This window comes from Panthera tigris, chromosome D2 (genome assembly GCF_018350195.1).
Source record: "Panthera tigris isolate Pti1 chromosome D2, P.tigris_Pti1_mat1.1, whole genome shotgun sequence".
In the NCBI taxonomy this organism is placed as follows: Eukaryota; Metazoa; Chordata; class Mammalia; order Carnivora; family Felidae; genus Panthera; species Panthera tigris.
The window spans coordinates 21,416,909-21,429,808 of NC_056670.1; the positions used below are offsets into that span (position 1 = coordinate 21,416,909).

The following is a 12,900-nucleotide window of genomic DNA, read 5'->3' on the forward strand; positions in this document are numbered from 1 at the left end:
ACAGGTGCCCTCCTCAATACCCATCACCCCCCCCCCACCCCCCATCAGCCCTCAGTTTGTTCTCAGTTTTTAAGAGTCTCTTATGCTTTGGCTCCTTCTCCCACTCTAACCTCTTTTTTTTTTCCTTCCCCTCCCCCATGGGTTCCTGTTAAGTTTCTCAGGATCCACATAAGATGAACACTCTATTCTCTAAAAGCATAAAACTGAGGTAGAAAAAAACACAAAGTGGCTTAATGATAATGCCAGGCAGTGGATGAGCATCAGAACGCATGACAGAGGTGGGAAGCACAGAACCACTAAAGCCGAAGAGGCTGGTCTTCAGGAGGTCTGGGATGCATGAACTTGATCCGGGTGTATATGCTGTAGCTAAAGGCTGCTGCCCAACTAGCTAGAGTCCCATAATTTGAAAACAACTGATATAGACAAAGCAGTAAGTTGTTTCCCAAATTAACAGACAAAGCAGTAAGTTGTTTCCCAAATTAATATCCTCTGACCGCTGAAGGACATAAGTCCTATCTATTAAAAAATATATTTTTACACATATATATGATTATATATGTATCATATATATGTGTGTATAACTATGTGTTTAAAATAAGGATATCCAGATACTCTTCTAGATGGCCACATTGCAAGAGACACCACCATGTCATTTCAGTGCCCACAATAAATCTCTGTTTATGAGGACACTGGCAGCACCAGATCACCACAAGGAAGAGCACAGAGTTTTAAAACCATTTCTCAGTATGCACGAGGGGGGCAGGGGAACATGGGGGTCCATGGTTTCAAGGATCTGTATCTCATGTGCGATGCACTATTGTATCTTTATGGTGACTCCATGCTACAGACTGAATGTCTGTGTCCCCCCAAATTCATATGCTGAAACCCCAACCCCCAGTGTGATGGCATTTGGAGATGTGGCCTTTGGGAGGTACTTAGGCCACAGGTAATTAGGTGGAGTCCTCATGAATGGGATTAGTGCCCTTACAGGAAGAGGCAGGAGAGAGCTCGCCTCTTCTCTCTGCCCTCTGCCATGTGAAGATTACAACAAGAAGGTATGAGATAGCCATCTGCAAACCAGCAAGAGGTCCCTTACCACACAAGGGATCTGCTGGCACTTTGATCTTGGACTTCCCAACTTTCAGAACTGTGAGAAATGGAAGTTTGTCCACTCTATGGTATTCTTGTTATAGCGGCCCCATCTGACGAAGACATGTTACAAATGGGTATATTTGAATTTGAAAAGGGAATGGCCAGGCCATGGCTGATTGTGGAAGGTGAAGACATCTCACCAGGGACGTGATGCCCTAAAGAGCTTACTCTGGTCACATTCTGTTCCACAAAAGGAGCTGTCAGTGCTCGCACACTGCCTGGACTCCCACTGATAAAGCTCAGCATAACCACTTGTATGGGAGTCATATGGAAACCCCAAAGCTGCTCCATGCATGATGAAGAAGATCCTGTTTGGGTGACCAGAACTGACTTGCCTACTTTACAGGCACCTTTCTCTTTCTTTCCTTCTTTTCTCTTTCTTTCCTTTGTCTTTCTTTCCTTCTTTCTTTCTTTCTTTCTTTCTTTCTTTCTTTCTTTCTTTCTTTCTTGTTTATTTATTTGAGAGAGAGAGAGAGAGAGAGAGAAAGAAAGAAAGAAAGAAAGAAAGAAAGAAAGAAAGAAAGACAGAAAATCCCAAGCAGGCTCCATGCTGTCAGCACAGAGCCCGATGTGGGGCTTGAACTCACAAACTGTGAGATCATGACCTGAACCGAAATCAAGAGTCAGATGCTTAACTGACTGAGCCATCCAGGCACCCTGCAGACTTCTTTCTTGATGCTGAGGAGCTCAGGATACTGCATTAGAAATCAGAATGGTACTTAGTGTAGGAGGCATGGTAATAATTTTCTCTAATCAGTTCTCAGTACAATTAGCTTAACTGAAGTAACATTACTTCCAACTTTAGTGGTAGAGGATTAATCCCAAGCTAAAAAAACATATAGAAAATATTTTTAAAATCTAAATATTAAGAAACTTTTCATGTTTTGAGTCAATGTGCTTAAGCAATAATGCAGCAGTTTCCAATGGCTATTGTACTACATCTATTAATTAGATTTTTTAAAGAAATTGAATCATTTTAAGTATTTTATTTATTTATTTATTTTGAGAGAGAGAGAGGGAGAAGGAGAAGGGGCGGGGGACAGAGAGAGAGAGAGAGAGAGAGAGAGAGAGCGTGAGCATGAGCAGGGGAGGGGCAGAGAGAGGGAGGGAGAGGCGTGAGGCTCTATCTCATGAACGGTGAGATCATGACCTGAGCCAAAATCAAGAGTTGGATGCTTAGCTTACTGAGCCACCCAGGAGCCCTGATTTTAAGTATTTTAATGTAAAATTTCTACTCACCGTCATAGCTTCTCATCTCATTCCTAGTAAAACCCTAAGTCATTGTGATGGGCTATTAAGGCCTGTCTGATCTGGTCCCTCCTCTACACCACCTATGCATTAAATCTCTGAGCTCATTTCTCCCAATCTCTTCCCTGTTTGTTATACTCTAAGACACTGGTATTCTCAGTGCTCCACAAGCATTTAAGTATTTTATTAAAAGTACATGTGCATCATCAAGAAGATTTATTTTGCATTTAGAGAAACCAAATTGGGGCTTTTCCATTCACTGAGGGTCATAAAATGCCCACATTAAATGGTACCTTGCATAAATATGCTCAGAGGGATGTGATTTGAGAAATTCTTTCCAACTAGCAGCAATCAATTTTGGAAAGACCGACTATTCTGTCTGGAATAGCTAAGAAATAATCACAGTTCAGCTAACTGAGCAGTCTCTGCCTCTTTTTCCACTGTGCCTACTTATACCATCATTATAAGCGGGAGTTAAGCCTTCTCCTTTAGGCAATACCAAGAGGTTGCATTTGTATATGAAGAGCAAACAGGTGCAGATGGAGATTCTGGCGTTTTTGATCCATGGTGCCGTAGCACCTTATTTTACTGAGTTAGGTGCATCTGCTCAAACAGGGTTTGGAAGAGAGGAGTAAGAAATCCACACTTCACTCCCAACCTCCTAAAATCTGTGGTTCTCTATCTATGAGTCCATCCTTAGCCTTCCTTACTCTTGGCATACTCTTCCTCAGTGAACACACCCATTCACAGCTATGACTACTCCTTGATTTTATTTATTTCAGGTAAAATTTTTTTTTCAATTTTTATGTGTTTATTATTATATGTGTATGAAAGACTATCGTCACATGCTATACTAAGGAGTACTTGATAATATGGCAGATGAAGACCCATGGAAGACTGTAAGATATCTTCACAAAGAGCTTTTTTAAAACATCATTGATTCCAGGATTTGTTCTTTGATTTCCACCACATTGTTTCTCAGTGAGAGACACAGAGAGAGAGAGAGAGAGAGAGAGAGCACAGGGGAGAGGGACCGAAGGAGAGAAAGAGAGAATCCTAAGCAGGTTCTACACTTAACACAGAGCCTGATGCAGAGCTTGATCCCATACCCTGGGATCATGACCTGAGCCGAAATCAAGAGTTGGACACTCAACTGACTGAGCCATCCAGGCACCCCAATACTTCTTTAAGTATTTCTTAAATTTCTCCCTTGTTCATCAATTTCCCATCTGCCCCTAAGCAGAGGTCTTCTTTATTCTCCATCTAGACCTTAGTAACAGCCTTCAAATGCCCCTCCTCCAAACTCCTTTGACCTACTTAGTTTTTGCACTATCTCTTAGGCTCTTTCTAACCCGATGTCTGATCTTACCACTCTTCTGTTTAAAACCTTCCATGGCTTCCCAGTGCAAACAGGATAAAAAGCTGAACTTACTTTGCCTGGCACATTAAGGCCCTCTGAAATCTTTGAAAATATTTTTTTTATTATTTAAAACGTAATTTTATTATTTATTATTTTTGACAGAGAAATAGAGAGAGAGTATGTGTGTATGTGAGAGAGGGAGAGAGAGAGAGCATGAACTGGGGAGGGGCAGAGAGAGAGACACAGAATCTGAAGCAGGCTTCAGGCTCTGCATTGTCAGCACAGAGCCTGACGCAGGGCTTAAACTCATAAACCACAAGATCATAACCTGAGCCAGTCACATGCTTAACCAACTGAGCCACCCAGGCCCTCTGAAATCTTAATCTTCTAGCAGTATCTTGGGACATGCCCCCATTTTTTTCTCATGTTTCTGTGATACTGAACCAGTTATAGCTCCCTCCTACATTCCCAACCTTTGTGAAATAATTCAGTTAATTCCAATAGTTCTAAAATTACTAATTTACATATGGGGTCAAATTCAGGCTTTGTACCAATTACCTATGTGACCTTGTATAAGTAATTACTTGTCTGTACCTCAGTTTCCTCTGAGGGACAGGGATACTAATTTCACCCACCTCCTAGGGTACTTGTATGGATTAAACTAATTAATAAAGGAAAGAAATTAATACCTGACACAGAGAAGGTGAGTAATATATTTTATTATATTATTATATATAATTATACATTGTTATATTATATTATTACTATATTATTTTATTATTTTTATTATCATATGTCTTCTTTTCTAGACTATAAAGAGATCAAGGGATATATCACCCTGTTGAGAACTTGGCAAGTAGTAAGAGCTCAAAAAAATGAATGTGAAATGAGCATCAAATAAATTTTTTTCATTATTTTACACACATTTAAAGAAATATAATTTAACTATTAATTTGCTAATTAGTACCCCTGAGAATCAGTGCATTTGGATGGTCTAAATAAAATGCTTCAGGAGATTATTCTTTTAAAAAGTGGAAGGAATAGCTTTATTTCATCTGAACAGCACTAAATATTAAACCCTGTGGCCAGCAGCACAATTTAGTCTGAACTGATTTGGTGAACTTCAAATACAGAGCTGGACGTGGAGAAGGTCAGCAAGCCCAGTGGGAAGGCTGCAAAAGCTGTTACCAGGATTTTCAGATATTTTTCCCACAAGAGAGAAGTGCTCTCCATGTTTTCATATTTATCATTTTTTAAATTTAAGCCAGTGAATCTGACGGTACTATACTTTCCAACTGTAGGCTACTTAGAGACATCATCTTCACCAATAAGAATTTGGACATTCATAGAATAAACTTATTCACAAGATCAGAAGGCAAATCCCAACAACCTATCTCTCTGCACTTCTGCTCTATTCAGCTATAGGATGATCACAGCCTCAGGGCTTTCTTGGTGCTATGATCTTTGCTGAGAAGAAAAAGAAAGGGAAAAGAATTTGTAGGAGGCAGAGAGGTGCTTTTCAAATTTTTTTTTTTAACTTTTATTTATTTTTGAGACAGAGAGAGACAGAGCATGAACGGGGGAGGGCCAGAGAGAGAGGGAGACACAGAATCTGAAACAGGCTCCAGGCTCTGAGCTGTCAGCACAGAGCCCGACGCGGGGCTCGAACTCACGGACCGTGAGATCATGACCTGAGCCGAAGTCGGACGCTTAACCGACTGAGCCACCCAGGCGCCACGAGAGGTGCTTTTCAAAGTGCATCACTTGTAAAGGGCAGGAAAGGGAACATGCTTCATAAATATTATACCAAGTACAAAAATGATCATGACCTAAGGTGGGCTGGGTTAGGAAGAAACCCTGGTAGAGGCCTACGAACCTTAAGCCCAGGGGCCACGTGTGCAAGAAGACTCTTGGCACCATGTCCTGCCTCCCCACCTGCCCCGGAGAATCATTGCCACACTTCCTGACTGAATTATAGTATATGCTTTGGATGTGCAGGGGCAAAAACATATGGAGAAACTTAACCCTGCCTGTGCTTCCTGGAATCTTTACTCTGTAAAGAGAGAGGTAACCAAAAAACGTGTTTAAGTCTGTGTTTGTGTGTGTAAATAAAACAACACAAGATGAATATATTTACCATAAGTAAAATAAAGATGGTAAGCTAAACTCAGCTGATTCTTTTTTTAGAATTAAAAATGCTTTTATTTTTTGAATGGAGAGTAGCAAGAAACCATCCAGCTGCTGCCAGTGCCTTTAATGGTTTCTCTGTTAAATACTTAGCTACCTAGGAAAGCACTCAAGACTGAGGATCATGAGAATTTTTAGAAAGGAAGGGAAATAGAGTGAAGGGATTGCTGAGCAAGCTGGCTACCAAGTGAGGTCATGGAGACCTCAAGGCCACAGAAATTCCAGAAAGGGAGGTAGAGGGGAGTTTGCCTACCTCCCAGTTCCACCTCAGGCTGTCCTGACCAGGGACAATGATACTTGCTTTACTGCTTTAACACAAACTTTAAAGCACAGACAGGATCTTGCCTGGTCAGATCTCTTTCAGGCAGCTTCTTTTTAATAGAACACAGTATGGGTGGAGCAGCCACTGCCACAGACAGCCGAACAATGTCCAAAGGGTGTAGTCTACTCAGGGCTGTTCCCTCTGTGCTTGTCTGGCAAATCCAGTCTGATTTTGATGTCTGAATGCCACTTTATTTTTTATGTTTTTAATTTGATAGAGAGGGTGAGGAAGAGAGGCAGAGGAAGAGAGAGAGAGAGAGAGAGAGAGAGAGAGAGAGGAGAGAATCTTAAGCAGGCTCCATGCTTAGTGCAGAGACCAATGGGGGGCTTGATCCCATGACCCTGGGATCATGACTTGAGCTGAAATCAAGAATCAGGCAGTCAACCAACTGAGCCACCCAGGTGCCCCTGAATATCTTTTGACTTGGCTAATTCCTGGTGATACTTCTATATTTGTTAGTATCTTCAGTATTTATATACACACCTCAGAATCTATACATATTATATACAAAATGTTTGTATTCACAATTTTTCATTTTGAGAGAGAGAGAGAGACAGACAGACAGACAGCATGTGTGCAAGAGCGGAGAAAGGGGCAGAGAGAGAGGGAGAGAGAATACCAAGCAGGCTCCATGTATAGCACAGAGCCCAGTGCAAGGCTTGATACAACTTTATTTATTTATTTTTTTAATGTTTTTAATTTGAGAGAGAGGGTGAGGAAGAGAGGCAGAGGAAAAGAAAGAGAGAGAGAGAGAGAGAGAGAGAGAGAGAGAGAGAATCAAGAATCAGATGCTCAACCAACTGAGCCACCCAGGTGCCCTTGTATTCACAATATTTAATAAGCATTTATTTTTGTGTCAAAAATATGATATATGGAAAGAAACAAGAGTTATATTTTAGAGTAGATAAAACAAGTTTGCCATGAAGAGGTAGCAAAATTAAGTGCAAAATAAATGCTCAGAGAAATGGGGTTAATATGAAGTCCTATGTCTGATGACACAAAACATCCATTTTTCTTATCTGAGTTTGAAATTGTGTAATTATAAGATATTAATCAGTATTGTTTTCTTTCTGAAGAGAGCTATTTGAGAGAAAGAGAGAGAGAGAGGGAGAGAGGGAGATGCTAGTGACCACACATACCATAAAGATTTTAGCAAGTGAGGAATAACTGAATAAAACTTATTTTATCCTTTTTTTAATAGACTATGTCTAAACAAAGTTAATGGTCACAAATTACTGATAAATTTTTCTGGATGCATTTTAAAGTCAGTCACAAAAGCTAAAAAAGGTGCAAGATTTTACACTCTGTCCTTGGAGGACCGATTTGTTATCACAAGGATAAATACTGTTAACATGGGTGGATATCTATAGGCAGCTGGGATAAAGTGCCCAAGCCATTAAAGACATAAAGCATCTGGGACACTATAACCAGAGGCTTTGGTGTCCTTTGCACAGATTTATGTTTGACATGCTATGTATAAAAGATATGATGGAAAATTTGTTCTCCCCCCATCAAATCGTACTTGTTTCCATATAGGAGTCACCAAACAACACATTCTTTTTTGTATACCTTTGTCTGGGCATCCACATTTGCCCCTTGGTTTACGAGGACTTCAGCCACATTCACTCTGTCTTCTTGAGCAGCCAAATGGAGTGGGGTCAGGCCATTCTGCAAAAGATTCAAAGTACAGTCATTTTAGAGAAGGTAATATAGCACACATGGCATGTATGAGAACAATTTATGAATTGTAGGAGACTAAGCCTTGAATTCTTAAATTAAAAAAAAAATTTTTTTTAAATGTTTGAGAGGAAGAGCATGAGTGGAGGAGGGGCAGAGAGAGAGAGGGAGGCAGAGGATTCAAGCAGGCTCTGAGCTGTCAGCATAGAGCCCAATGTGGGGCTTGAACTCACGAACTGTGAGATCATGACTTGAACCGAAGTCGGATGCTCAACAGACTGAGCCACCCAGGTGCCCAAGCCTAGAATTCTTATGTTAAAAAAAATCTACAAAATATGTTTATATATTAGCACCGTGGCAACACTGTTATCTGCAGGCTTCATGAAAATTTCAAACATTCTCAGAAGTGGAGGGAATGGAGTGAACCTTGTGGACTCACCACAGACTCTATGGTTTATCAAGGTTTTCCTACATTTACTTCATCCAGCCCTACTTCTTGTTCATTCTTTTCTTTGTGGACGTATTTTAAGGCAAATCCCAGACATTATACCATTTTCCTACTACATACTCCAGTGTTCACTTGTCAAAACTAGAGGCTTTAAAAAAAAGATATAAAATGATATAATGTCTGGGATTTGCCTTAAAATACGTCCACAAAGAAAAATATTTTTAAATGAATTAACAAAAATATTTTGTTGTTGTTAATTTTAAATGAGTAAACAAAAGCAGAATCAGGTCTGTTAAAACAGAAAACAAACTGATGGTTGCCATAGGGAAGGGGGAGTGAGAGATTGTGCAAAATGGGTGAAGGGGAGTGGGAGACACAGGCTTCCAGTTATGAAATGAATAAGTCATGGGAATAAAAGGCACAGCATATGTAATACAGTGAATAATATTATAATAGTGTTGTGACAGGACAGAGATGGTAGCTAAACTTGTAGTGAGCACAGCATGATGTATAAACTTGTCAAATCACTAAGTTGCACATCTGAAACTAATTTGAGATTGTATGTCAACTATACTAAAAAATAAGTAAATAAATATTTACCAAAAAGACACCTAGAGAATTTTTTTGCAAAATTATGCAGGAATTTCAACACATGACCATTGGCACTAGCTTTAGCAGAATTAAAAGAAAAGTTAGTTATAAAATTAAGTATTGACATATGATGATAATATTTTCTTCACCAAATATTAATACCCACAGCTGATAAATATGTTCTGTATGTTGTTTCTGGGTAGGAAAGATGGCCTCGAAATGCAAAATGAATGCTGTACCATGAGAATTTCCAGGTCATTTGAATGGTGTATGTGTTTAATGAGACTGAACATTTGAAACTGAGTCTACAACAGAACGTGCAGGCTACCTGGTTGTTCTAATGGCCAAGAAAAAATCACCAAGACTGTACACAAGTTTAAAAATCCTCTGTAGTTGTAAAGTGTCTTTTCATGAATTATATTTAGGAAAGAGTAACTTGGTGTGAGTGCTTGCAGATTGTTTTCTTTCCCCCAGTACGAGCATGGAGGTTAGTATCTGAGTCCTGGAGGCCTTCCTTCTCTTCCTCTAGCATCTGTGCAACAGGAGCCTCGGCCATGGCATTTGTCAGAGGAGAGGAGTGAATCAGGGACAACACCAGGGAGGGCACAGAGCCCTCTAGATGCCGTACATGACTTATTTAGGGGTTGCTGTCCCATCAAACAGATTATAGGATTCAGGAAGACTCACTTGCTCTCGGCTTTTTAACTATTTACAGAATTTGGGAGGAAGCCCACTCAAACTGAAAAGAGAGGAAATAAGAAAAGGAGGACCAATGCACTCAGTTGAAGTCCAAGAAAAATAAGCTGGGGCCAAGACTGGCACCACCCAACACTGACATAATCTTATAACAATGTTCCATGTTCTACTTTATTTATTTATTTATTTATTTATTTATTTATTTATTTATTTATTATTTTTAATTCCACTTAGTACACATACAGTGCTCTATGAGTTTCATGTATACAATATAGTGATTTAACACTTCCATACATCAGCCAGTGCTCATCACAAGTGCTCTCCTTAATCCCTGTTTCACCCATCCCCCCACCCCCTCCATGTTCTACTTTAGAGGAAACAAATATTTTCAGCCATAGTATTTTGTAGAGGTTACCTATTCTAAGTTTGAGACTTTTCAACACTTTTGAAGATACTTTACTGAGTGTTTCTCAGCAAAGTTTGGGAAAGGTATTGCGGCATGTGCCTTACTTTCTCATGTTCCCCCGTGTTCATGCTGCCTCATGGGTTACCCACTCTACCTGTACCATGGAGTCACTCACAGCCTTCCTGGACTTCACTGTCTGTCCTTGTCTCACAAAGGGCCTCATTGTTACATTTATGTGCACACCTTCTATGTGCTCACCTCTATTAAGAGCATCATAATCCTGCATTTAAATTCTGTTTCCTTGGGGCGCCTGGGTGGCTCAGTCGGTTAAGCGTCCAACTTCAGCTCAGGTCACGATCTCACGGTCCATGAGTTCAAGCCCCACGTCGGGCTCTGGGCTGATGGCTCAGAGCCTGGAGCCTGCTTCCGATTCTGTGCCTCCCTCTCTCTCTGCCCCTCCCCCATTCATTCTCTGTCTCTGTCTCAAAAATAAATAAACGTTAAAAAAAAAAAATTAAAAAAAATAAATTCTGTTTCCTTGTCTGTCTTCCTCAAACCACTGTGACCTTGTTGAGGCAAATACTGTATCCTTAATCTTTTTATAACCAGTGTCTAGCGTCTAGCACTGAATCATCCACTAGATGATTAAATCAGAAGATAAAAGCAAACACCTTTAGATAAAATATGCTAAAAAGAAACTTATTTTTATGTTCATGATTTTCATTAAAAAGATTTTATTTTGTTATTTTTTTTAAAGTTTATTTATTTAATTTTGAGAGACAGGGAGAGCACGCACAAGCGGGGGAGGGCCAGAGAGAACAAGGGAGACACAGGATCCAAAGCAGGCTCCAAGCTCTGAGCTGTCAGCACAGAGCCTGATGCAGGGCTCGAACCCATGAACCGTGAGATCCAAGTCGGACGCCTAATCGACTGAGCCACCCAGATACCCCGTCATTAAAAAGATTTTTAAAAAATAATGTGGTGGTTACAACAGTCCCATTTGAATTCAGAGGTTACCTGTTAATCTTTTATAAGGTTTCAGCCATTGCTTATTTTAAAAAGTGGCGGTTATTTGGAACAAGAGAACACCACTAACTCAGAATATAAACAGCCCTGCTTAACTTTCTATTAGTGGTACAAAGGAATAGAGCTACTTGTGGCCTACAAAATCCATGTGGGAAAGCAGGAACATCAAAAGTGAAACTGAAATCAAACACTAGCTAACTTCACTAGTAGCTAGTCATGGTCTCTTTTCCTTGGAGCTACTGGGAACCACTGATTACTAGTCAGAAAAGAAATAAGTGAAAGCAATAAACTCTTTAGTTCAATATCAATTTTCACAAAAGCTAAATCTTTCTTTTTAATATCTATTTTTTAACAAGGAAATAAAATCTAGTGTTAAGTGGGGAGGTAGGATAGGGAGGGAGAGACAATAAATGATGTTTAAAATTGGCAGTTTAGGAAAAACTGACAGAAAATGGTCAGAGTTTCCTTATTGAATAACACGTTCTGCTCATTTTCTGTTTTCACATCAGGGCTTACTTCACACTTTATATGGAACATGGCAACTGAGAAAGGAAGCAAAAATTTACAAATGCCTTCATATTAGATCATTCCTTGGTAGTGTGAAGTTCTTGAAAGTTCCTTAACTTTAATGTGCTCATGGGAAGCCAGCTGATCTGCTTTTCAAAATTTCTCTGGAAGTATCTCTGCTCATGTAGGGTTTTTTCCCTGGAGGATGGCTGACAATTTTGGTCCTCAGAATTTCCTTGCTAATTTCCAGTCTATCAAAGCAAACACTGGGAAATTCTGAAGTATTTTCAGCCTAAAAAATGTCTGTGATTTTAAGGCGAATGCAAGGCTGGATATGTATTGCAACTAGTTGACTGGAGGATTTTATTTGTTTGTTTATTTGTTTGACTGGAGGATTTTAAAGAAAGAGAAGTCACAGTATACTTTGGTATCAAATCTCCTGAAAACATTCACCTATTAACCAGTTGTTAAGGTCTATATTGCCTTTGAGAGAATTAGTGAGATACAGTATTCTGGGCCCTTCAAATAGACTCTAATGGATGCCAGAATGTACTTCAATTTGAGAAGACCAGGTCTTCTACCTTGTCTTTAAGACAAGTTGAATTTTGTAGCAAATTATTGTAAGCTTGGTCTCTATCTGAACGCTTGAAATTCAAAAACCATCCTGTTTATAATGGCTGTTTGAAATTGGTCTGTGATTCCCATTAATACAGAGACATGCACAGATAAAAGGAATGTTTACAATAAAAGATAAGAGAAAATCAAATTGTTACACCAGAAAAATATGAAAAATATTTTATTCTAGAATAATCACAAAATATTTTCAAGATATTAAAACTGAAATAAAAAAGATTTCCCTGTTCTCTTATGTATGTGTTTTGGTCTATAGAATTTGTTAAATTACAACCTCGGGAATTCAGGTTAGTGCAGAATAACATTTTCCCTAAATTATAAGAAGTCCACAATTAAGACAACTCTTATTTTCGTCCTTAAGGAGAAGGTGCTGAATGTTACCTCAGTTAATCTTTATGACATTTCTGTGAAGTAAATATTGTTGTCTTCATTTACTAGAGGGCAAAATTGAGGCTCATCAGGTCATATAGCTTGTTCAATCAAGTCACACATCAAGGAAGAGTCAGGCTTAGGATTCACACCCAGAGGATTCAAAACCTCCATGATTCCAAAATACAGTCCACGTATATGAAAAACAAATAAAATTACTTGTCATTTGTCCCCATAAAACTATTGCCGTCTTGAAACTCTACTCCAAAATCTGAGCT

General features: G+C 39.3%; 1 protein-coding gene across 1 annotated transcript in view; it reads right to left on the reverse strand.

Annotated features, from left to right (window-relative positions):
* ANK3 (ankyrin 3) overlaps positions 1-12,900 on the reverse strand; it is a 334,814-nt gene that overhangs the window by 130,474 nt on the left and 191,440 nt on the right. The window contains exon 18 of the mRNA XM_042959816.1: positions 7,839-7,937. Coding sequence (XP_042815750.1) covers positions 7,839-7,937 — 99 coding nt within the window. The remainder of the gene's footprint in view (positions 1-7,838; positions 7,938-12,900) is intronic.